Source organism: Ambystoma mexicanum, chromosome 5q (assembly GCF_040938575.1).
Source record: "Ambystoma mexicanum isolate Mex_15411 chromosome 5q, UKY_AmexF1_1, whole genome shotgun sequence".
Lineage (NCBI taxonomy): Eukaryota > Metazoa > Chordata > Amphibia > Caudata > Ambystomatidae > Ambystoma > Ambystoma mexicanum.
Window position 1 is genome coordinate 904,427,308 of NC_090933.1, and position 25,520 is coordinate 904,452,827.

General features: G+C 45.5%; 1 protein-coding gene across 1 annotated transcript in view; it reads left to right on the forward strand.

Moving 5' to 3' along the window:
- The window catches only part of LAPTM4B (lysosomal protein transmembrane 4 beta), a 761,683-nt gene that overhangs the window by 362,051 nt on the left and 374,112 nt on the right, over positions 1-25,520 (forward strand). The window contains exon 4 of the mRNA XM_069621405.1: positions 5,002-5,124. Coding sequence (XP_069477506.1) covers positions 5,002-5,124 — 123 coding nt within the window. The remainder of the gene's footprint in view (positions 1-5,001; positions 5,125-25,520) is intronic.

The following is a 25,520-nucleotide window of genomic DNA, read 5'->3' on the forward strand; positions in this document are numbered from 1 at the left end:
ATATTATTAAAGTATTAAAGGAGTTTGGGGAGGACCACCATCTTAAGTAACGCAACTCTACCATAGAGGGATAGTGGAAGGTTCGCCCATAGCTGGAATTTGGTCGAAAGGGTTGACAACAATTCCCCATGATTATGCGTATATAACAGTTGTTTGTCTTTGGCCACCATGACCCCCAGGTACCGTACTTTAGAAGGAGCGTGCCTGAACCCTTCTATTTCAGTTAGGTCTCCCGTCCCATTGGTAAGGGGAAATATTTCAGATTTTGGTACATTGATTCTGCATCCGGAGTATTCCGAAAACTCATGTATGTCTAACATAATGTGTTGTACATTTTCTATTGGGTCCCGAACATACAGCAGGGTGTCGTCTGCATATAACGATATGATCTGCGGGGGGCCGGCCATTCTAAGCCCTCTGTGCGAGTGGTTCTGACGTACAAATTCCGCCATAGGTTCAATGGTGAGTGCGAAAAGTATGGGTGAAAAGGGACATCCCTGTCTGGTTCCCCTATGTAGGCGGAATGATGGGGAGAGAGTAGTGTTGGTTAAGACCTTAGCGGTCGGCTGTGTATATAGTAGACGTACGCAGTTAACATAGTACTGGCCGAGACCAAACCTCTCCAGCACCAAGAAGAGGTATGACCAGGAGACAGAATCGAAATCCTTCTCGGCATCTAGTGCGACCACGGCTGCCTTGGCATCTGGATCTATCTGTGCCATTACGTTGAATAGGCGTCTCAGATTAAGGGCCGTGGATCAGGCCGGTATGAAGCCCGCCTGGTCGGGTTGGACAAGGTTCGACATGTATGGCAAGAGTCTAGTGGCCAATACCTTTGCAAAAATATTTGCATCGGTGTTGATCAAGGACAAGGGCCTAGAGGATGCCATGTCGTGTGCCGGCCTCTGGGGCTTCAGCAGGACAGTAAATCTGATGCTACATGTTTGATGTTTAAGGCTGTTTGTGTTCACAGGAGGTCTGAGGTAGAAGCTTCACAGGACAGCTGGGGCAGTGATGCATATGAGCAAGGTTTCGGAGGACCCCAAAATGTTGAGCTGTATTTTCCATCTAGGGGTTTGGAGGTCCCTGATCTCGCAAGCAATCTTGTAGGTTATGTGCCACTAGGGAGTGCATAACTTTAAGCATGTCATTGGGGAGGTCACTGCAGGGGGTCCCCAAAAGTGATTTAGGTAACTGAGCATTACTGAGTGTGAAGGATATGGGTTAAGTGAGTATTTTACTTCCCTTGGATTTACACCTCGAGTCTATCAACACCAAATTACCACAGTAATTATGAAGGACCTAGATGCCTTGGTTTAAACATCCAATGCCAAAGACACTTGTATATTTCTGAAACGTTTATTGATGAAAAAGGGTCTGTGTTAAGGGAAGAGTCTGGTCAAAGAAGCATATATGTACAGATTGACTGCTCCAGGCGAAACTCATTCCTGAAACTGCCACTTCATACTGTCACACATGTGATAGCGGCCTGATAGCACTCATCAGAACCCCACCCTGTCCTCCCTTCTTCTCCCTGCCCTTCCTTCTACATGTGTTCCCCCACCATTGTACAATGCTCCATTGCTTTCGGTCTAGGCCTGTGCTATCTAAATCGCATACGTATTTTCATACATTGCAATTCAAGAGCCTGCACACTCAAGCATTGGCAGATACTTTGGGCAGCAATTCATTAAACAGTAATAACATGCATTCTTATTACATTGTGTAATATGGATTAGGGGATTACAGCACTGCAACCCTTGCAAATGTAGCAAAATGACTGACAAAATCATAACAATGAGCAAAGAGTGATGCGTCAGTGCCCATGTTGGGACCGGTGCAATAGTTGTTTTTTAAGTGTTTGTTCCTTAACTTTGTTATTTCCACTGATTTTCGTTTTTGTTAGATTAAATTTACCGCTTTTTTCAAAAGATTTGTAAAATATTATACACACACACACACAAGGTAGCCACTAAAATACACTTTTCCCCCTTCCCTTTAATGAATACAACAAACATTATACTTTTATCAGCAAACCAAGTTATGCATAATACATTTTAGTTTCTAAAAGTCGCAAAGAGAATTTACTTCTATAAAGGCTGCTTAGGAAATAGATATTGTATACATTTCATTTTCCAAAAGGTAAGTGTTTTAGTAAATGTTGTTTCCATGATTTCAAAATGTCCAGTAATTGTAAATCACGTGTCCTTGGTACGTAACTTGGGTTCAGTCTGATAACAGCAGTGGCTTCTTTACCCCCATAGAGGGTCTAGGGGCCACTGACCATGGCCTGTGGCAACATCTTCTGGTTCATGGCTAGACAGTGGTGTCTGTTTAGTTAATGCAATAAATTCATTTTACCCTTAAGGCAACTTTTTTAAATGCTTTTTAATTGTACACATTTGGGGGCCAGGGTAAGAAAACATCTTTGGAAAGTTTCATACAAATAGTTAAACGAGTCAGAAGTCCTTATCAATAGAATTTTCGCAAAGTCAATGGATCTTAGCTTTTACCTTAACTTTCAACTTTTGACATAGACATATATACAAAATCCTACCTATAAGCCAAATCCTGCTTATTTTGCTGGTCACAAATTGTACATTAAACACTGTGACAGACCACTACCGTGGCGATGGGCACAGTATAAATATTGAGTAACATAACATATTCATACATTATTGCATGAATCAAAAGTCGTCGATATAGGAAGAAAGTCTGTGAGCAAAAAAGGGCATTATTCCCTCTTCCTTCTATTGTGAAAAAAGCACTGCTACCTGGAAGCAGGACGGATGTACCCGTGCCATTGATGTTGATGAGATTATGCGCACCCACCATTTTCAGTAACCCAGGCACCAATTGGTTGCAGGATTTATACCCAGGGGTTAATCCACTTCTGCTGTTTTGTCCAATAGGCAGAGAGTAAGAAAAGTGCGGGAAATAATGTCAGAATAATTATACTTCAAATTAGTGCACTATAGATATGTATGGAATGTTACGCCAGTTGTCTATATATAATTTATAATGGTTTGTTCAAAATCATTTATTTGGGGGGTTTGAATGAGGGATGTTCACTATATTAATATTCAGAATCAAATAATTGAGCATTGACCATAATTTGTGATAATTGGTTGGTTTAAGTCTGTGTATGTAAAAAAATACATTTTTTATGCGATCTTGCCTGTTGAAAAATGTCTGCCGACCTGCTGAGGATTGCATAATGATCTTCTGACCAATGGAAACTGTAGTTTTTTAACGTGATTGGCCCTATTCTAATGTAACAATGTGTTAACTACCAAACAGTGGTACATTGTTTATTAAAATGTTGGCAGGGTTTATTCAGAATTGTATCCATGATTAAGCCACAGGGCTGGTGAATCTTCGGTGATTAGACATGCCACCATGCAGTTGGTTTCCCCAATTTTAAATTGGTTTAGTAAAATTATTTAATACAATGTAAATATTTGAACCTGGACTTTCCTATTTGTCTGATCTGTTTTAAAGGGTTCTGGATGATACTGGTGTAAAAACATGGTTGGTGTCAAGAATCTTTTTTACAATCAAAATAGACAGCCCTGCCAACATATTCCACGACTGGCATGAGGCTGGCACTGATTTGTACTACCACTGTGATCAGTGGTATACTGTTTTAATAGTGTTATGCTGCTACACGCATGTTTGCCTTAATATGGGGGGTGCTACCTGGTGCTCTAAGAAAAGATTTCAAATGTTTGGTTTGACCTTTGTTTCTATGTTATAATAAAATGTATCAAGTATAACTTTGCTTATACAAGTACAATAACTGGGATGTTTATTAAAGGGAGAGAAAAAGAGGTTATTTAGTGGTTAGATTGTCTATATATGTATGGATACACAAAGTACGCTAAAGCTTGTGGTTAAAATTATTTAAAATGAAATACTGTGACTGTCATTCAGCCATTCCTGCATAGATGAAAAGTCAATGATGGAGGAAGGGAGTGTGCAAGCAAAGTAGGCTCTGAATTGTTCCTTCTCCTTTGAAAAGGACAGCGCCACCTGGAGGTGGAAATGGTGCACTACTTTCCCTTGGATTACAGGAATAATAATGATGTGATTCTGTAGTCTTACATGAAAGTCTTTCTATTGCATAGTTATCATAAAACACTTATTGGGAGTAGAGGGTATCAAAAACAGTGCATTGATCATTCTGCATGAAAATATTTTGCAGGCTCTGTAATTCAAGGGCACTGAGGGCTAGTGACCATGTATGAAGCGTATCATTGTCTCTAACAGTTTTGATTGTGTCAGGTATTAGGTGGAGTAGGATATGCAGGGACGTACCGTGGACAGCTAGTGGCTCCATTCAGCAGAATCTCCAGATATCTGTGGTATGCAGATTAGCATGTGGTGTTCCTGCATGCTGGTGGTGCAGCGGGAACAATGTATGGGCAACCCAGAGAATGGGGGGATGCAGGGCAAACACGAATAAAGCTTTTCTCTTGATTATCCCTGCCTCTACTAAATCAGAATGAGGCTGCAGAGAGTGTCTTTATTAAGGACCATGGAAAGAGTAACAATTAGACAGGAACTCAGTCATTCAGGGACCGAAATAAAGATTGGATAAGCAGGAGCTGAAAGTGGCTCTTGGGTGTACAGCTTGAACCAGTGACCAGGAGCTGCCACTGGGGAACGAGGAGCTAATACACAGCGTTCCACAAATCTAACTTCCACAAACGTATCATTTTGTCCATTATTTATGACCTCTTCTGCTTTAAATGTCATATAGTTGTGTCCTAATGTTTTTTCATAGATTGTCCCAAATGCACAGTTAAATCCACATAGGCGCGTTTGTTTCTGTATACTAGGGGAGCCAGAAGTAGCTCCTGATAGCAGTTGGTGTTAAGCTAACCAGGCTCTTCTAGGCTGCAACCAGGAGCTAAATAGCCCCCAGCTCCCCCCAATTTGGAACTCTGATCTTCTGTGCATAAGTACTTTAATATTTTTATTTCTTTTTTCTGTTTTTAGCAACATGCTGCCTGGATCATCCCCTTCTTCTGTTACCAGATCTTCGATTTCGCTCTAAACACTTTGGTTGCAATCAGTGTGCTTGTGTATCCAAACACAATTCAAGACTATCTGCGCCAACTGGTAAATCATTGAATGTTAACTGTGATTTTTTCATATTTGCAAAAAGTTTAATTTCACAACTGTAACCATTAGTTGCACTTTGTTAAAGCTGTATTTCACGGCATTACAAAACCGTATACATGTCTCATGCATGGTAGCGGCCAGAATCAGCCCAGGGACATTTTTCATGGAAAATCTCAGAGATTACAAAAGAGTGATACAGTAATCCCCGTTGTTACCTAAAATGGACACCTTAAAAAGTGGGGTACAAATGAGCCGAATCGTAAATCCTCTGTTCATTGTCTTGGGTATTAGCTCCGCCATCTAGATGGCATTGATATGTGTTCAGAGTAAGCAGCAGTTTGCATCAGAGCTTTGGTCACTGGCCATGTCTGAGATTAAGGGCCTGATTACAAGTTTGGCAGTAATAGTAAAACACCTATTAATTGCTATTACTGGGTGCTTTACCACTCCACCATTGTACTCATCATTTTTTAAACTCATCGACCGGCTGGTTTTGTGTGGGGTATTTTACTGCCACATAAAACCGGTACCAGATGCAGTAATTATTAGGCGCGGTATTACCACTTGTGGTAAGTACTGGATCCCCATTGAGTCCTATGGACTCCAAAATGGGGAATAACGTTATGGTCTGCCTAACTTGTAATCGTGCAGAACTACCGGGACACCCAGTAATTACTGCATGTGGTAACGGTAAACGAGCTTCTGCTTCCATGCATAGGAAGTATTCCTCCCATGGATTATTCACTGCAGAGCTCCTGTTACTCACAGGACCAAAGATCACTGCTGTTTTAGATTACCTACAGCCCAGCTTAGAATTCACAACTGCTTTTACTCATCTAGCCTTACTCCCTTTCCGCTCACCCACCCACCCCACTTCTCTCTTGCCTACACGCTTTCCTCTTTGTCTTCACTTGGTTATTCCTGCTACTCTCCATCATGCATCCGCCTTTTATTCCCTCTTCATCTTCCCTTCTCTCATATCCTTTCGGCCTGAAATTGGTGTCATTTCTGCATCAGTCTCCAGCCTCCCCATCTTCCTCCTTCCTCCCTACACCAGCACCCCACAAATAAGATGCTCCCATGCTCTGAGTATCTCCAACCTCGTCTATCCCCCTGGCCTACCGCACAATAGCTGCTCCTCTCCACCACCAACCATCACTCTTTGGCGTGGCCTCTAGAGTGCACAAACTCTCCACATTAAGTCTTCCTACATCCTCGGGAGGATAGCACAGGGGCAACCTGCTCGCCTTGGAAGCAAGACGACACGGAGCACAACAGGTTCGATCCCCGGGTCCGCGCTTGAAAACCTCTGGGTATTAAGCATGTTATAAATAACCTATCATATCATATCCCTGACCACTTCGACTCTTATCGTTGTAGGTCCTGGAGTTTCTCTCTGCACAGTGGATAAGGTGATGTATTCGATGTGTATTCATAGAATAAGATGGCCCAGCGTGGCGAGCATGGAGGAGAGCTGTCCTTCACTTGGCATGCAGGTGTACCATATTGGATCTGTAAATCACTCTTGTTTTCCTGGCCTTAAGCATGCTAACCCTCCTTATACAAAAGTTGTTCTTCTTAAGGCTATTCCTTCCTAGTTTCCATCTGATGACCTATCTGAGTTATTAAAGGGGCCAGCATCCCCTTGTGACAGAACGTTTTTCCCTGCTCACATTTTCCCATGACTTGTGGAATTGGGGATTAGGTACAAGGCATTACCACTGTGGGTAAAGTGCTTTCCAGGGTTAAGGTACATAAAGTGGGAGTTTGTGGTCGATGAAGATGTTTCTCTGTGGAAAGTTTGTAAAGGAGTCTCCGGGTGGCAGCAGGCAGTTATGTCGCCCCCATTAGTAGCAGATCGAATTGGAACCACACCATGCCAGGAAATGGAAGGTAATTTAGCTCAAACTTTCTGCAGGTCAAATGTTTCTCCAAGCAGAGAGTGTCGGGTAGATCTTTCTTCGGCTGGAGCCTCCCCCTGGAATGTCCTCCCCACCCCTCTCCGACTTCAGCCGGTTCGTCTCAAGTTCCAGAAGCTTCTCAAGACCTTTCTCTTCTCTTCCGCCTTCCCTCTCCCCTTCCTTGCTAATGTTCCTGTGCTGCTGCGACTGGCTGCCTGGTCCCCTCAGAGTCATACAGGGGCCAGTACCTCCCTTAACCAGTCTGCCACAGCACCCTTTTACCAGCACTTGCCCCGGGCATCCTTCTCTGACTAGACTACTGAATCTGGCCCACCACACCACCTCCTTGCACTTGACACTTATCCCGTCCCCCGGTGCACTTGCCCTCCTGGCTCCGCCTAGCACTTCTCCCCTCCTTCCTCCTCCCCTTACTTTCTCGTTCGCCCTGACCCCCCTGCACTTCCTGCTTGCTGCACTTGCACAATCTGAATGTCACAAGACCTAGTAGGACAGTTTATAGTTGATATCCTCCTATGTTCCCATCCCTCCCCCCCGGCCCCCTTGTCTTGTGGCACATGGAAACACTTTCTGCTGTATAGGCATCCTACAAATGTCCAATAAATAAATAAATACAATAAAACCAGCACAAGTCATCCCTGCTCTCCATAGCTTCTTGAGGTGCAAAATTCGGATCAGACCATGTGACTTCAACAACGGCACATCATGGCATTTACACTACTTGGGCCACACACTGGTATTTCAGGAGGGAATTCCTCTGCAATATGGGATGTTGTTGCAGGTGCATATTCAAAAGTGGGAGGTGTTTCATTTACAGAGGATGTCCTACATGCAAAAGAGGGAATCCCAGTGGCCAGTGCTCTTGCTTCTGTACTCCCAAAGCATGCACAGAATCAGTTAGATACTGGGGCAAGCACTGGATGGGCACCATCCAAGAGATTTTGAACATTCATGTCACGGATAGAGCATTAGACGCTGTGCTGCATGACAACTGGGGGCGGGGGTGGGATCAACAGAGAGCTCAAGAGGGCACAAACAGGTTTATTCTAAAACATAAACAGGCCCAGGGCTCGGATTACACTGGGTAAATGAATGTGCAGTTTTTCAAAGAAATCAAACGTTGAGCAATTCCAGCTTGCTTGAGGACCACAGTCTCTTATTCCGTACTTCCCTTCACCTCTGCCTCTGCTTCCTGGCGGTCCAACAAAATTCACTCAGTCACTGGGGTGTTCATTGTCCACTGCACTTGGTTCTTGGCTTGGTGGATGTTCTTTTCGGTCACTGACTGAGTCAGGATGCAGGATCCTTTCCACCTGCTGTACTTGAGGAGCACTGGCTTGCCTTCAATGGTGCAATCCTCATCAGGCTTTCCAAGTTCTCACTGTCAGATGAGCTTCTGGGATAGGCGCTCGATACTGGTCACTGACTCTGCAAAAACCTGCCGGGAGTGGCTGGTCAGAAGACTCTTCGCTGGAATACCATGGTGTCCCTCCTCGGTACACAGTTCTTCTCTAATCTTATGCCTCCTCTTATTTCCTCCCTGATGCCATGCAATAATCTGGCCCTCCATCTCTCTTTGCATTTTATCTATTTTATTTATACATTCGCTTGCAGCCTTCAAGACACAGAGGAATCACAGCGCCAGTACATTTACAGTAGAAAAGCAGCATATGGCACAAACTTTGGCAGCCGGTGAGGAGCGAGTTCCACAGGATGGGGGCGGAGATCACAAAGCTGGTGCTGCCGGCCCGTGTTTTTGTTGAATCTGGGGGTTTGTAGGGTGAGGGCGAATAATGATCATAGGTGGTGGGTAGGAGTTTTATGTGCAGGCGCGGGTTGAAGTATGCTGGCTCTTGTGGATGCAGCGGTGGGAATGGTGAGTATCTTGAAGTCTGTGTGCTGTGATGGGGATCCTTTCTGGCTTGAGTAATGTGGTCGGTACATTTAAGACTCCAAGCTGCTCCGAGGGCGTTATTTTGGCGCAATTTGAGTTTTTGTGAGATTCTTTCATGAGATACCAGAGAGGATGGCATTGCAGTAGTCTGGTTTGATACCTATTAGGGCTCTTGCATGTAAGGCAGCGGCTTGGCCATAGGAATTTTCTGCTAAGGTTAATCAGTTTGGTAGTGTAGGCAGTAGAGGAGCCGAGGGCCTTCATATGTCTTTGCATGTTGAGCTCAGCATCAAAGTACACCCCTAGGGTTTTTACTTGTGTTGCTACTGAGATGCGCTGGCCGTCAATAGTGATGGTGGCATAGTCTGGGTCCAGGTTTTTGAGACTGTGTGGAGAGCCAACGATGAGTAGCTCAGTTTTTTCATCATTCAGGCAGAGGTGATGGTTAGCCATCCAGTTCTGTATGATACTGTAGACTTGGTTGATGTTGGTGGTGTCTTGGACATAGTTACCCATGAGTTTTATAAAGATTTGTGTCATCAGCAACATTTGTATAGGGGATGCCAATGCTGTCTTAGTGGTTGAATTGGGGTTTGGTATAGAGATTATAGAGGGTGGGGGAAATTCAGGAGCCTTGGGGAACATTAAAAGGAACAGGAATGGGGTCAGCGGCTTTGTTGCCAATGGTGACTTTGGATGAGCAGCCATTTAAAAAGGCTATGACCCAGTTTGTAGCTTCTGGTGAGAAGTGAAAAGTAGTTGTTAGGGATTAGATCGGATGTGTCTGAAAGACCTAGGTGGAGGAGCCAGGGCTGTGTTACCTGTGTCGCATATCGGGTCAAGTTGGATTTTAATTCTAGTAGAGCTGATTCTGCGCTGTGGTGGGGTCTAAATCCTGATTGTCAAGAGCCAAGATGGCTATTCTGTTTGAGGTGGAATTGTATTTGAAGGTAAGTGATGCAGCCTAGTACTTTGAGTAAGAAGGGGATGGTGGTGATAGGGTGGTAGTTGGTGGGGATGGTGGGATCCAGCAAGTTTTTTTTTAGTAAAGGTGTAACCCAGGCTTCCATGATATTAGATGGAACTGTGCAGTTGCTGAAGGAGGAATTGATGAAGTTGGCAATGGTTGGAGCAAGTGTTCACACAATTTGATAATGGGTTCTGGGCAGGACAGACCTTGTTTTTGCAGCATGACGGTTTAATTATGGAGTGGACGGTGTGGGAAGTATCAGTGCGTTGGAGGGGGGATAGATGTCATTGAGTGTTATTTTTGCTGATAGTTTTGAGTCTAAGTTTGTTTGTTTTGTCAGCGAGTGCTAACTGGATGGCTGTGCACCAAGCTTTGTCTGTGGGGAAGTAGGATGTATGCTAGGCAGTGGTTCAAGTTCTTGAAGTATTGTGAAGAGTTCTTTGGCATTCGAGATTGCTTCAGATATACAAGTGTTGTAAGAATTGGATTTGGTTGTGATGACTGTATTCTTGTATGTTTTTGCTGAGGTGGTGAATGCTAGTTTATCTGTGGTGGGTCATTTTCTCGAGATGAGCTCCTGGGCATGTTTGTGTCTGCGTAGAGCTTGGGGCTCACCTGTGAACCAAGTGTTCTGGCGTTTAGGCTTATTGGTTCTTTCACAATGCACTTGGGTTTTATCCTCACTTTAGTGACAATTTTTTAACACTACTTTTTAGCACTCTTTGATCTAGGCTTGTATGTCTTTCTGACTCTTGTAACTCAGGGCTTCTTAAATTCGTTATACTTTCTTGTGATTTGACCTACCTTCCCTCTCTCTTGGGGTTTCTCAGTTGGATTATCTCTCCTCTTGTTTGGTTGACTTTATTTCACTTCACATTCATATTCATATTTATAGAATTCTCTCCTTCGTTTGCTCCACTTTTTACTTCTCAAACCATGGGGTACTTTTCCCTCTTCCCAGGGTATTTGTGCCTAATTATTAATTTTCTCTCTTTCAGGCTTATTCGTTATTCTCTTTATCACATTAACACAGTTCCACTTAAATGGCTTTATATTCAGTATCTCGTCAACTTCACTGGGGCGAGTTTCTCTCGCTCCATAACGATGCCCCGCCAGCCTCTCAGTTCTCCCGCTCTCCCCATTACCGCTGTATCTGCAGGAGAACGCTATCCGGCTCGGTGCTTGCTCGGGTTCTTTTCCTCTGCTCTGGATTTTGTGCTTCTCAATGTTGTCAGTGTCCTGCCCTTGGTCCTCTGTCTCTCGTTACGACCGACTATAGGTGCGGGTAGCAGGGCGTCTCGTTGACTCCCCAGCTGGGTGGTTTCAGTGCTGTTTGAGGGGCGCACAGCCCACCACAAAGTCATCTTGGTCACGCCACCACCGGGGTTAGGATTCCCTTCTTCTCTGCTTCTCCCTGTTCGGAAAACGCTGGCCCTCCAGAAATTCCCTCTGGTGTACAGGACTTCTCTGAAAGTTGCAGGCTCCGCGGCTCTACTCAGCTCCACCTCCTCCAGGTGGCCCATTGTCAGGGGGCTTCCTCTACTTACGCTCCTCTCTCTCTCTCGGCTTCACCTCTCCATGCCGCGCTCTCCTTCTGCAGTCCACTTGTCTGTTATATGTACATCTCTCCTTAAAGAGACAGATAATGAGGTATTTTAGATTTGTCTCCAGGCACATGTCTGGATCTTACAATGTTCATCATATTGTATAGTCCCATATGTGCTATGATGTTGGATGGTCTAGGCCTCTAGGGATTTCCTCAAAGGAATGGGAGTCCTTGTCCCATAAGGGGCAGTCTCTCCCAGTGAGGTCCTACTTGTCCAGACCCCTAGGGAGGGTCTTACGGGGCGAGCTCACCTCCTTAGCCTCAAAGGGGAAGTATTCCTTCTGGGGAGAAGGGACGAATACCCTTGATTCATCACAACAGGCACAATCCTCTACTAGTTCAGCCCCAACCTCTCTGACAGATACCAAGCACCCCATATTGGTAACTTCAGATTTGACTGTCACCAGATTACATGCGGAATCCCACTCTGGATGCTACTCAATGACCCTAACATCTCACTTTACCAATAAGCCAACAATGCTGTTATACCTCAAAGTGAATTGTACTCAACACATCTCACACCTCTGGCCTATGCTGTCAGAGCTGAATCTGTAAGGTTGAAGTGGGGCCACAGGCAGTAGTATAAGGCACTTACCAGGGCTGAGAGGAAATGGGCAGGAGGAGTGGGGGGAGCAGGAGGAAGTGTATTGCGAGTGAAGTGCAAGACAGACAAAAATAATCAAAGAAACTCTGGAACACAGTGAAGTGCGCTAGCACATGACTCTGCCAGAGAGGGAGTACAGGGCGAGGGGAGCACAGGGCATAGAAAGGGAACAGTGGGTCAGCAGGGAAGAAAAATACCCAAGGGGACATTATCCAAAGGCACACCAAAGGGAAAGGGAATCGAAAGATGCTGGCTGCACACAAGCACAATGAGAAGGATCTCAAAATTGTTGCCAAGCAACATTTCACCTGTGAATCTGGGTTAAATTTCGAAGATAGCTGCCAGAAAAGTGCTTCCTGTTGCTTTCTCCTCCCTCCTGCTACCATCTTAGCCTGATTTCTGCTTTTCCAGATTCTCCTGCTATTCCACCTGTGACACCCTATTCCCCTATCATGTTTTCATTTCCCATAAAAGCTCCATTACTATCGATGGCCCCTATGTCTCCATATCGAAGGGGGAAACCACTACTAGTTGACTCCTCCCTTGCATTTTGATTATTGGGGAATTTCTTGTAGAACTTATTAATTCATGGTCAAGTACCAACATTTCTGTTTTCTATGAATGCTCTTGTGGGGTATGACTTCCATGAAATAATATATTGTAATTGCTCACTGCTAATTCTGAAGTCAAGAATGTTCTGTATCTCATACTCCTGCTTGCCAAATACTATTATAGGAGGAGTAGTTCTAACAACTGTATTTCTGGTTTGACTGCTTTTAATAACCAGACCTGAACCACTGAATGAATGTGGCAGTTTCTGGGAAGTGCCAATGCCATTGCTCTGCGTTGATCCTTTTAGTTACTGGAAATGGTCCCACAAATCATGGTGCAAACTTATTGAAGAACCCTGGGATACGTAAATATCTTGTTGACAGCCATACCATCTACCCTACCTCATACTGCAAGCAAGTAGTCCTTTTTTTGGTCTGAAAATCTCTTGTGATCTGGTTTTTCTTTCCTGCAATGTTTTAAAATGATTTTCTGTAGTGTCTCCCTCACTACCTGTAAGTAACTTTGGGCTATGGGGACTTTGGGTATTTTAACTATGGTGGGGGATATTAAAGGATGAAATCCATATCTGGCATAAAATGGAGAAAGCTTCGTAGAACTATGTGCAAAACTGTTATAAGCAAACCCAGCTAAATGTACCAATCTGGCCCACTAACAGTAATTTTGAAATTGTATGACAAAAGATCTGAAACTTGTGTCATGGCTTGATTGACGCTTACTTCCTGATAATCCATTTGTAAATGATATGTCAGATTTATCTGCAGAGATCGGTAATGAAGCACACACGGCTGTCCAACATTTTGATATGAACTGGGAGCCTCTGTCTATTACAATGGATTCAGGCAGTGCGTGTAATCTTTCCTATATGAATGGTTTGGCCAAGATGATTGCCATAGGTCATCTTCTTAACATCACACAATTTGCCAGCTTAGTAAGAGAGTCCACTGCTGCCAGGGTGGTAGTGAATCCTTCTGATTCAGGTAATTCGACTACAACATCCACTGATATTTCTTGCCAGGGTAGTTCTGGTGTGGGTAATGGGCACAATCCCCTTTGTGTCACAATCTTACTACTCTTGATACAGTTCGTTATTTGTTGCCACAATCTGCGCCACCAGAAGATCCATGATACTAGTTGTATGTTCTCCTTATCCGTGGTTGTCCTGCCAATGGGTTATCATGACTGAGAAGGGTTTTTTTCCTGGATGTAGTAGTCCAAGCATTTTGCAACTTATTTACATGCAATTTAAATCTTCTGTATATTGACTATCCATAGATGGCGCTATCTTTTGCCTATTCATGGATAGGTGTACATCGAGAAAACACAACATACACTTTCTTCTTAGTGAAATTGGGTACAGCTTTTAATATATTGCTTACCTATTAACTCTTATATACTTTTTTTACATGTTCATGGAATAACACAACTATTTCAATCTGTGCAGAAGTTCAATTATCCTACACATCGACAATCGTGAACAATGAGTACTAAAACTACATTACAAGCATAACCCAAGTTAAACAAATTGATACAAGGATATACTTCATAGTGAAAAATAGAAGGAACAGAGAACCACATGCATGACAATTCTTTTAGTACATGTTGGTGTCCTAATTGTACATCATGGTTTTTCAATCAGATATAGCTTAGATTCTTGTTGTTCTCTAGGTGAAAGACCTTGGGTAGGTCTGTCATAGCCAGGCTAAAGGGTGACCAAATGGTGGGTCGACGTCACTGAGATAAATCAACAAACAGATTTTTGAAATAAAGACCATGGGACACCAATGGGTGCATTGGTCCTAGGACGTTTCGGCTTTCTGTGGGTCACAGCCTTCTTCTGGAGCCAAGGCGTGGTCTCCCCTTTCACAGGGCTGGGTCCTGGGTAGAAGCCCGATCACAGGTGTTTAAGAGTTGGGTGGAACCCTCAACGAGGTGGCGTGGGTTCACAAGTGTTCTTAATGCAGGGCTTTAAGCCATGTTCTGTAATACACTGTTGGACAGTGTTATTGTCTGTAGTGCACTTGTTGTAAGCAAGCTGGAAGTAGTGCTCCTATAGCCTAAAGCATGGTTCCTCGGCTGAGAAGTGCAAGGTAGATCTTGGTCTTAAGGGTACCGAGAGCTGAGCGGCTGGCGTGTGTCCAGGAGCTGCGGTGAACTCGGAATGGAGCTGTGATCCTGGATTATCATGACAGCAATGTAAATCTTTGTTTTTTGATGCTTTACCTCGAAGAAATATTGCCTGTTTCTATAACGACTCCTCTGCTTCCGACCTCTGGAATAGTTCTTCTAATAGCCAAGTATTGCTTGGTTTGGCCTGTGTTTCTTCCTTCAAAACTGTCACCAACTCTTTGGTGTCTTGTTTGGTTACAACTGTGATCTTACTGCAGTCTGGTAATACCCATGCTTCTGTAGTCAAATCTTTTTCTTCTGCCTTTGGCAATTGTGATAAAGCATGCACCTTCCCATGTCTATTTTGTGGCCTGTATGACACTTCAAAACGAAATCTTGAAAAGAACAGCATACATCGGGTGTGCCTATGATTGCTGCATTTCATTGTCCTCAGGAACCCTAGCTTTTTGTGATCTCTCCATACCAATACTAAACCAACTGACCCTTTCAGTTAATGCTGTGACTGCTTGAATGCTGCATTAATTGCAATATAGTTTCTTGCCATAGATTGTATATTTCTGTTGCTTGAGGCTTAAAGCTCTAGAGAAGGAGGTTGTGGGATGTAGGTATTTTGTTTCTTTATCCCTGTCTGCGGCAGATGTGTCGGTTTTCACCAGACATGTTTGCATTAGATCAAGATGTCTCCGAATGGTTCCAGATATAAATGCCTCTTTTAGTATATGAAATGCCTGTTCTTAACTTCACTCAAATTTCACCCTTTTCTTATCCACCTTGTAGATCAGTACCACTATCCTCAAGAATTATATACTGAACCGTCTGTAGAAGTTTGAAAATCCCCAAAACCTCTGTCCTTCCTTCCTTCACTGTGCTGGGTGTAGGCCACTTGAAGAACCTTTTCCTTTGTAGTCTTATCCACAGTAACTCCTACTGTTCAATAAATGAAACAACCCATTATTTCAAGTTTGGAAAAAAAGCCTGTGTTCTCGAAGTCTCGTGAAAACCTCCTTTACTAGTTTTCTGTACATCTCAGGTGGCTGTGAAAGTATCGAAATAGCCTCTATGTGGAAAATAACAAATGTAATGTTTGTCAAGTTTTAGAAGGTAGCTGGGGCCTTACAGAAGTTGAACTGCATGGCATGGTATTCAAAATGTGCATATCTTGAACTTGCAACCCTCCCTGATCCATACTAAATGATCTAGATTTGTGAAAATATTTGCCATTTTTGTCATTCTTATTTGATTTATTCGGAATGAGGTTAAATGGAGGGGGTACCTGTTCCTGATAATAATGGCATTTAACTCACAGACGTCTATGCACAGTCGTAATTTCCATCTACTTTTGGCACAAAAAAGTATTGTGTCCCCAATTTAGAAGTATGATAAAGCGTTTTTCCAAGTTTTTAACCAAAAACATCTGTAATTCTGCATCTTCTCTCATTGTGAATGCATACAGTCTTCCATGCTGAATTATAGCATTAGGGTACAGCTCTATGGGCCAGTCATACTAGCTATAAGGTGGCAATTCTTCTCCTTCCATTTCAGACAGTACATCTTTAACATATTCATTCTCACATCTCCCTAGGAAAGTCTCATTTTTTGCATTGATGTTGTGTTTAAATCTGGGCCTTTTTCCCTCTTTTTAGGAAAGTCAAATCTGGGTGTTTTTGCATTGCGTGGTTACTGTTGGGTGCTGCTGTGTTCCACTTGGCCTCCCCCAGGTTGATCTCTGTTGTCCCTGCTGTGCCACTGAAATCCCCTTGTGTGTCACCTTCCTTGTTTCTTCTTGTTGGTTCCCTCCTGTGTGATTTTTCCCTCCCACCCCCCCTGTGCATCTTGTGTTGCGCAGCGCTGGACTGTGCTCCTCTCAAGCTCTCTTCTTCTCTCACTTCTTCCAACTGTCCTCCTTGCACCTTCTATGATGCTCTCAATTTCTCCCATCTACTCCAACTGTTACTCTATCACCTATCCTATCCCTCTCACCAAGTCTGGAAGGAAAATGTTCAAGAGGGCTATCCGGGTCTCCAACCAAGGCCTCCCTATTGCTGATACACACACCAGCGCTTCCTCCAGACAGACACTCACCAACATCCTCTTTGCCGTTCCCTCTCCAGACCTATGGACCCCTCATATGGTCTCTGTTCTCTCTCCTTTCTCCTCTTCTCTCATTAATGTTGGCACCTGATGGGAGGTCCTCTTGGCCTACTTCCATTGTTCCAAAGCCATCATCAATATCTTTCTAAATGTTATTGTCATGGTCCAGGGCTTTCAGCCCAATCTCCTCCTTCTAGATCGGTGCCTCCCGTGTCTTATAAACTTCCTCCCTTCTCCTGCTACTCCTACCACTTCTTGGCTCCTCTGCCACCTCCACCCTCCTCCTCCACTCTAGCACACCCCTCCTCTTCCTCTCTGACCCCTATGCCACCTCGGTCTACTGCCTCTGCCCAATAACAGCCTCTCTGCCGCCTCCGCTGGGTGTACCTCACTCCTGTATCCCACCTGGGAAGTCTTTCAAATGAGGCAACCTGCTCCACGCCGCTACTCTCAACTCTCGCTCTGCTGTCAAACACTCCTCTGACATTTGCCACCTCCTCGAAGACCTTGACCTAGATGGCCTCACTCGCACAGAGACATGGTTTATGGCCAGCACTGTCATGAGTTTCAACACTCTCCTCCCTGAGGGCTACAAGATCCTCTCTGAGCCCAGAACCAACTGGCCCGTAGGTGGAGTGACTCTGATCTTTCCTGAGTGGGTCCCTGCTTCTGTCATTCCTACACAGGCCTAGTCCTCCTTTGAATGCCTGCTCTGCAGGCTCTCGATTTCTCCTGGCCTCTCTGACCATGGTCACAATCTACAGGCCACCTGGTCAGGTCAGCCTCTTCCTCTCAGAATGGGCTGACCTCTCCTCCTCTCTCTCCTTGCCTCTACCTCTCAACTTCTACTCGGGCAACTCAACATCCACCTGGATGCTTCTAATCCCTCTCCCAGTCTCTCCATTTTACCCTCTGGTCTGACACGCTCTGCCGGACACATCTTGGATGTTCTCATCTCCTCAGACATCCCCCTGTCTACCACCCAAGAAGTTAAACGCCCCCCCCCAGGCCCTCTGCCACCATGCTGCCGTCCTTCCCCACCTCTAAAACCTCTTTCGGATCCCCCTCCCTCCCCACCTACCCCCGCTCTGATAGGCCCCTCGACCTTTATCACTGGTCCTCCCAGGGCAGCCCTCTGCCCGTGCAGCCCTCGGCTAAGGGCCCCGAGGCCAAGGGCGGCTCCAACAGAAACGGCTCCGGGAAGTGTCAGCAGGTGTCCGCAGGGGAAGCCAGTGGCCAGCCGTTAACCAGCAACTACAAGGACCCACAAGGTAGGGTGGCTTGGGTTGGGAAGAGGTACAACTCTACCCCAGATACCGGACCACTAGGCAAAACCAATGTCGATCAATGTAATCACCGCCAACTGCCGCAAACAGCATTAATAGCAGGGCCTCTGCGCCCAAATTGCATTGTGTGACCCCACACTGCACTGATGGGCCTCTCTACCACTATACAGGTCTCTCAAATTTAACAGGAGTTCTGTCTCCTAATTGCATTGTATGATGTCTAGGTTGCACTGGTAGGCCTCTCTCCCACTATACAGGTCTCTCAAATTTAGCAGGAGTTCTGTCTCCTAATTGCATTGTATGATGTCTAGGTTGCACTGGTAGGCCTCTCTCCCACTATACAGGTCTCTCAGATTTAGCAGGGGTTCTGTCTCCTAATTGCATTGTATGATGTCTAGGTTGCACTGATAGGCCTCTCTCCCACTATACAGGTCTCTCAAATTTAGCAGGAGTTCTGTCTCCTAATTGCATTGTATGATGTCTAGGTTGCACTGATAGGCCTCTCTCCCCCTATACAGGTATCTCAAATTTAGCAGGAGTTCTGTCTCCTAATTGCATTGTATGATGTCTAGGTTGCACTGATAGGGCTCTCTCCCACTATACAGGTCTCTCAAATTTTGTAGGAGTTCTGTCTCCTAATTGCATTGTATGATGTCTAGATTGCACTGATAGGCCTCTCTCCCACTATACAGGTCTCTCAAATTAAGCAGGAGTTCTGTCTCCTAATTGTATTGTATGATGTCTAGGTTGCACTGATAGGCCTCTCTCCCACTATACAGGTCTCTCAAATTTAGCAGGGGTTCTGTCTCCTAATTGCATTGTATGATGTCTAGGTTGCACTGACAGGCCTCTCTCCCACTATACAGGTATCTCAAATTTAGCAGGGGCTCTCTCCCCAAACTGATGTGTAGGATGTTTAGACTGCACTGACAGGCCTCTCCCCCACTGCGCGGGTCTCTCAAGTTTAACATGGGCTCCGTCTCCAAACTGCACTGGGTGGCATTTAAACTGCGCTGGGGGACGCCTCTCCCACTGTGCAGGTCTCTCAAACTTAGCAGGGGCCTTATCTCCGAACGGCACTGTGCGATGTTTAGATTGCACCGATAGAACTCCCACCCAATATACAGATCTCTCAAATAATCTAACTGCGCTTAGTTCAATACTCTACCAATCCCGGAATCCCACCACTACCCAACCCAACTAAATCCCATACCAGCAGACCGTTAACACCCTAACCCCCCCCCCCACCGACAATTCCTTAGGAAACATACCCCACCCTCCGACAGAAAACAACGCTGAGCCAGAGAACACCCCAGCGTATCCAGAGAAGGAAAACCGAGGCCACTGCGACCGCACAGCACAAAGGACCAACTACCATACCACGCCTGCACCTAAACTGGAAAATGGCCCATAGCAGAAAAGGACGCCGAGAAAGAGAACAAGACCATGCAACAAGAGGCGCGATCACACAACACCGACAGAACCCACAAGAAACAGCCCCTTTGGAGGAAAACACGCCTAAAACAGCCACAACCGAAATAAAATCCACAAGAGAAAAATCCTTATACCTCACACCTTACCTCGCAACAACCATGGTACACCGACACACCAACACAGAAACCTCGAAACATGCAAACAATTTCCTGATACACGCAGAAAAAAGAGGGGGGCGCTCAACAAGAGAGTGGGAGGGCTCCGTCCCCATTACCTCTTACATTACAAGAACAGAGGGGCAACATCGATTTCCACTACATCCCGCACAATACGGCGAAGTACCAACAACCAGCAACGCCACCCCCCGACCCAACAACCGGACCCAATGAAGAAACCACCACTGATCTTCATCCGAGTAGCATCACAGCAGAAACACCAAGACTAATCAGCCCTGTTATCAACTTACTAGAACGCTTCAATAAAGAAGCAGCTCTCGCCGTTCTTCATTCTACCGACATCAATGCGGAAACTCCACGAACAGACAATTACAAACCCGAACAACAAATAACCTCAAAACAAAACCTCACCCAGAGAATCCACTGTAATCTAATAAACGCAAGGTCAATGTTCAAACACTCAACAGAAATATACAACCACCTGTCAGAAGGAGGCATAGACATCCTATTTGTAATCGAAACATGGCTAGACCACAACTATAAGATCACCCTCAACAACTGCCTGACTGAAGACTTCAAATGCATCCAAACAAACAGAAAATCCAAAAGAGGGGGGGGGACTAGCGATTATACACAAAGAACTGGCCATCAAGATGGAAGATCCACTAAACATCGATAAATGCGAATCCTTAATACTACGACTTTCAGTAAACCCCAAAACCAACCTGAAATTCATACTGATATACAGACCACCAACCTACGATGCGACTTTCGTAGATGCTTTCACGGAAGCAATCACTACCCTAGCCATCAACTACAATCACCTGATCATCCTCAGAGATTTCAACATCTGTTTCGACGAAGAAACCACGACCACACAAAAATCCTTAACCGCCCAACTAGCAGCCATGAACCTACAACAACTAGTCAAGGGAGCAACCCATTCAGCAGGGCACACACTTGACGCAATCTTCGCCAGCAAGGATCTCATCACCACGGCACCCCCAATTCAAATACTTTGGAGCGACCACCTCATTATTCCGTTCATAATCACAACGGCCGTTCCGACAAAAAAGCAACAAGAAAAGCAACCCATCATGATGAAAAGAAATTGGAGAACCATAAAAAAATCCAATCTAACCGAGCTCCTAGAACTCAGCAAACCACAAGCATCAACCATGGAAGAAGCAGACCTAGACAAAAAAGTTGCCTACTTCATACCTGGATTGCAACAACCCTTGACGACATCGCCAAAGAAAAGCCCTTCACCCCTCACGCAAGAAAACTACAGCAAAATGGTTCACCCCACTACTCAACGCCTTTAAAAGGAAAAACCGAAAACTAGAATCTGAATGGAGGAACAACAACACCGCAAACAAAATTGAAATACCTACAACAGAGCCGCGCATATAAAAAAGAAATACAAAAAGCAAAGAGGAAATACTACGACAACCGAATCTTCAGAGCACCAAACGCTCAAAAAGAACTATTCAAAATCATAAACGAAATAAAAAACCCACCGGCCTACAACAACACGCCAATTCCATCGACAAAACTTTGCGAGGACCTCGGAGACCACTTCAAAAACAAAATAACCTCCATCCAACACACCATACAAAACAGACCAAGCGTTCACAGCTCAAACCTCACCAAAGCAGACGAGGAACACGCAAACAAGCTATGAAACTTCCCAAAAATATCAGTTGAGGCTTTCGTCAAACTGGTAAACCAAAGCAACAAATCGGGCTCTCCAGAAGACCCTTGTCCCCCGGACATATACAAAACAATTCTCAAACAAGGAACCCCCATGGAATACCACAGGAACCTCCTCAACCTCTCAATCTCAACAGGTAAAGTACCGCAGGCCTTCAAATCGGCTTACATCAAACCACTACTCAAAGACACAACAGGAAACGTAGAAGACTTATCTAACTACAGACCCATCTCCAACATACCCTATATAGCCAAACTACTAGAAACGTACGTCTACCAAATAACCCAAGAATTCATAGAAGAGCACTGCCTACTAGACCAGGCACAAGTTGGCTTCAGACCTATGAGAGGAACAGAATCGGCTCTCCTCTCAATATGGGACGACCTAAAAACAAACAGAGACTCAGACAACAGCACCGCCCTGATTCTCCTTGATCTGTCTGCAGCCTTCGACACTGTCAACCACGCCATCCTCATAAAGAGATTAGAAGGACTAAGGATAACAGACACTGCCCTACTATGTATCAAATCCTTCCTAACAAACAGAACAGAAACAATATGGATGAAACCTTGTAAATCCAAACCCAGAGTCTCCACGTGCGGAGTACCACACGGATCATCCTTCTCCCCACTTCTATTCAACATCTACATGTACCTACTAATCAAACTCATCAAAAAACATGGCCTCACATACTACAACTACGCCGACGATACTCAAATAATCTTCAACATGCAAGACACCCGAGAAGAAAACACCACACTAGAGAACTGCCTTTGTGACATATTCAACTGGATGAACCTCAACCATCTCAAAATCAACCCAGGCAAAACAGAGATAATTATTGTTTCAAAAAAGGGAGGAGACATCAACTACATCCCCTGGCCAAGAGAGCTCGGCAGCACACCAGAACCATCATCAACTGTAAAAAACCTAGGAGTCCTCATGGATAACAACCTCACTCTGGAGCCACAAGTAAACTCGGTAATCAAGAAATGTTTCTTCCTTCTGCGAGCAGCAAAAAGGATCCTACCGTTCCTGTCATTCGCCAACAAAACACTTTCCATCATCGCTCTGATCATGTCCAGAGTGCACTATGCCAATAGCCTATACCTGACTGAACGACTTCTAAAAAAACTGCAACACATACAAAATGCAGCAGCCCGACTCCTCCTCAAGCTACCCAGAAGAGGACACATCACACCCGCGCTACAAATACTACACTGGCTACCACTGAAACAGCAAATAAAGTTCAAGGCCATGTGCATCACGCACAAAGCAATACACAAACAAGGCGCAGAATTCCTAAGCGACAAACTACGCCTACACCAACCGACAAGAACACTAAGATCAAGCACCGACATACGCCTGGAACCAAAACCCTACCACAGAAAAAAACTCGGAGGATCGTCTTTCTCTCACCAGGCACCCAAAACCTGGAATGACCTACCTAAGAACATACGGAATACAACAAACCACCTAGCATTCTGGAAACTCCTCAAATCATGGCTCTTCAAGGCATAACCACAACGGAGACGCACTAGAATGCCCAGACATCAAAACAATGATGGAAATAACTCCAACCTCGACCACTCTCAAATTGGACAAACACTCAAACCAAAGAACCAACTACTCGACAGAGCATAAGACATCATGGAAAATAGCCACAAAGGAAGGCTGCAGAGACTAACCACATACCTAGACCCACACAAAAGCCCAATTGACTCCCCCACTGGTACGTACCGGACAAACATATCCAGACCGACAGACGCATCTAGATAGACGTTGGCCTGCGTCGCATCTGGATAGGATCGATTGAAGGATAACATGCTCGCACTTAGAAGAAACGTGAATGCTAACATGTGCCACACCTAGAGTTGTGAATAGCGGCCTGTGTGGCGCTCGGAGGGAGTTGTGAATGTTAGCATGCCCACAACTGGACGGGTCTCTGGACACTGGCCTGCGCCGCATCTGGGTGGGAGTGTGAGTGTTGGCATGACCACGCCTGGATGGAGTCCTGGGCGTTGGCCTGTGCTCAGATGGAGTTGTAAATGTTAGCATGTCCACTACTGGACGGGTCTCTGGACACTGGCCTGCGCCGCGTCTGTGTGGGAGTGTGAGTGTTGGCATGACCACGCCTGGATGGAGTCCTGGGCACTGGCCTGCGCTGCGTCTGGATGGGAATGTGGAGGCCGACAGGTGCCGCACTCGGACAGAGCTGTGAATGTTAGCATGGTAAAGGTCAGGTAACCCACTAACCAATATAAGTTCAAACTCTGCATACTTATCTCATTCAAAAATCTCACACAACCATCTCTCGCACAACAAGCCACACGCACTTCACAACACTGCAACAACACATAAACCGGAACAACAGCACACGCGGACTGACTCCCATCCGATACCCGCACCAAAGCTCAGCACCCGGTGTATACCGAGTTGATGCTGCCAACAAAACACCACTCCTCTCACTATCCTACTCCCTCCTTCACCTTACTAACCCATCCCACCTTTATCGTTTACAGATCCGCCTGTGCGCCTGGGGACCAATTCCATTGGTGACGGTGCGCGGTACAGATACCTTTAACATTTAACCTCCTCACCACTCCTCTCTTTCTTGGACTGACCACTTTATGCTCTCCTCCCACCTGAAACTTCTTGTCCCCCAGGCAAAGCCCTAACCAGCACTGCCACCCTTCTTCTCGGTCATTTGGCCCATGCAGCGAGTGTCAGTAGCCACATTTTCATGAACCTTCTCTGCTCCTCCTACTTCTGCGGCTGACTCACACTCTGACACAGCCATCTCTAATCTGCATCTTTCTATCTCCAACGGTCTTAGACATCCGGGCCTCTGTCATGAGAATCCGTCTGAAGTCTACCTCCAAGTGCAACTCTTTGTATGACTCTGACCTCGCCCCTGAAACGCAAGTGCAGCGTTGCTGAGAGGAAGTGGAGGGCTTTGGGGGCATCTTCTGAGAAACTGCCCTCGGCCTGCTCCAAAGGCAAAAGACTCTGTCTTCTCCAAGAAGCCAGTGTCTCTGCGGCCTCTAACAACACTGCCAAACTCTTTAAAATCTACAAGGAGCTGGCCAATCCTACTGCAGCCTCCACCTCTCCTGTTCCCTCCCAGATCTTCTGTATGGCTTTGGCCTCTCATTTCACCACTAAAACACGGGACATCCTGCCTCACTTTCCTCTCTCCTTCTCTTTCTCCATCTCCCTCTCCCTTTCCCTCTCCCTCTCTTAGGCCCCCTTTGGCCGCCTCTCCCTCTCCTCTTCCTTTTTCCTTCTCTCCGACAACACCTGACGATGGTTCTAGACAAGTCTGCTCTGAGAAAGTGTCGTCCAAACAGGTGCTCCCCTGGACCACATTGTCACCCTCACTCCAGCTTTGGCTGATTTCTGTAATCACTCTTTCAATTCTCGATATTTCCCCTCTCTCCTCAAGCACTCCCTTATGCACCCCTCCTAAAAAAGCCTTCTGCCGATCCTTCCTGCCCGGCAAACTATTGACTGATTTCTATTTCTCCTTTCATGGGAAAACTCCTGGAAAAACTGTCCATTTCCCGGCTTACTCTCCACACTGAATCTATTGGCCATCTCCATGACCATCAGCCTGGCTTCAGAGCAGCCAGTGGCATTGAAACTGCCCTGCTGAACACCTGTGAAGATCTGCTCTCTAATCTTGACGCCAACTCTCCCTCTGTCTTCATCTTCCTTGACCTTTGCTCTGCGTTTGATATGGTCAATCACGCCACCCTGATAAATCGACTCTGTGAGAACCTGGGCATCAGGGACCATGCCCTGGTGTGGCTAACTGCCTACCTCTTGGACCGGCTCTCCCAGGTCCAGCTTTGGTCCTTTCTCTCCATCACATCTCTCTCAACATGTGGTGTCCCCCCGGCCTCTAACCTCTCACCCTGGCTCTTCAATGTCTATCTGGCCCTTTTGGGCCCACCTGATCTCCACCTTCTCATCTAACTTTCAGTGTTACGCGGATGA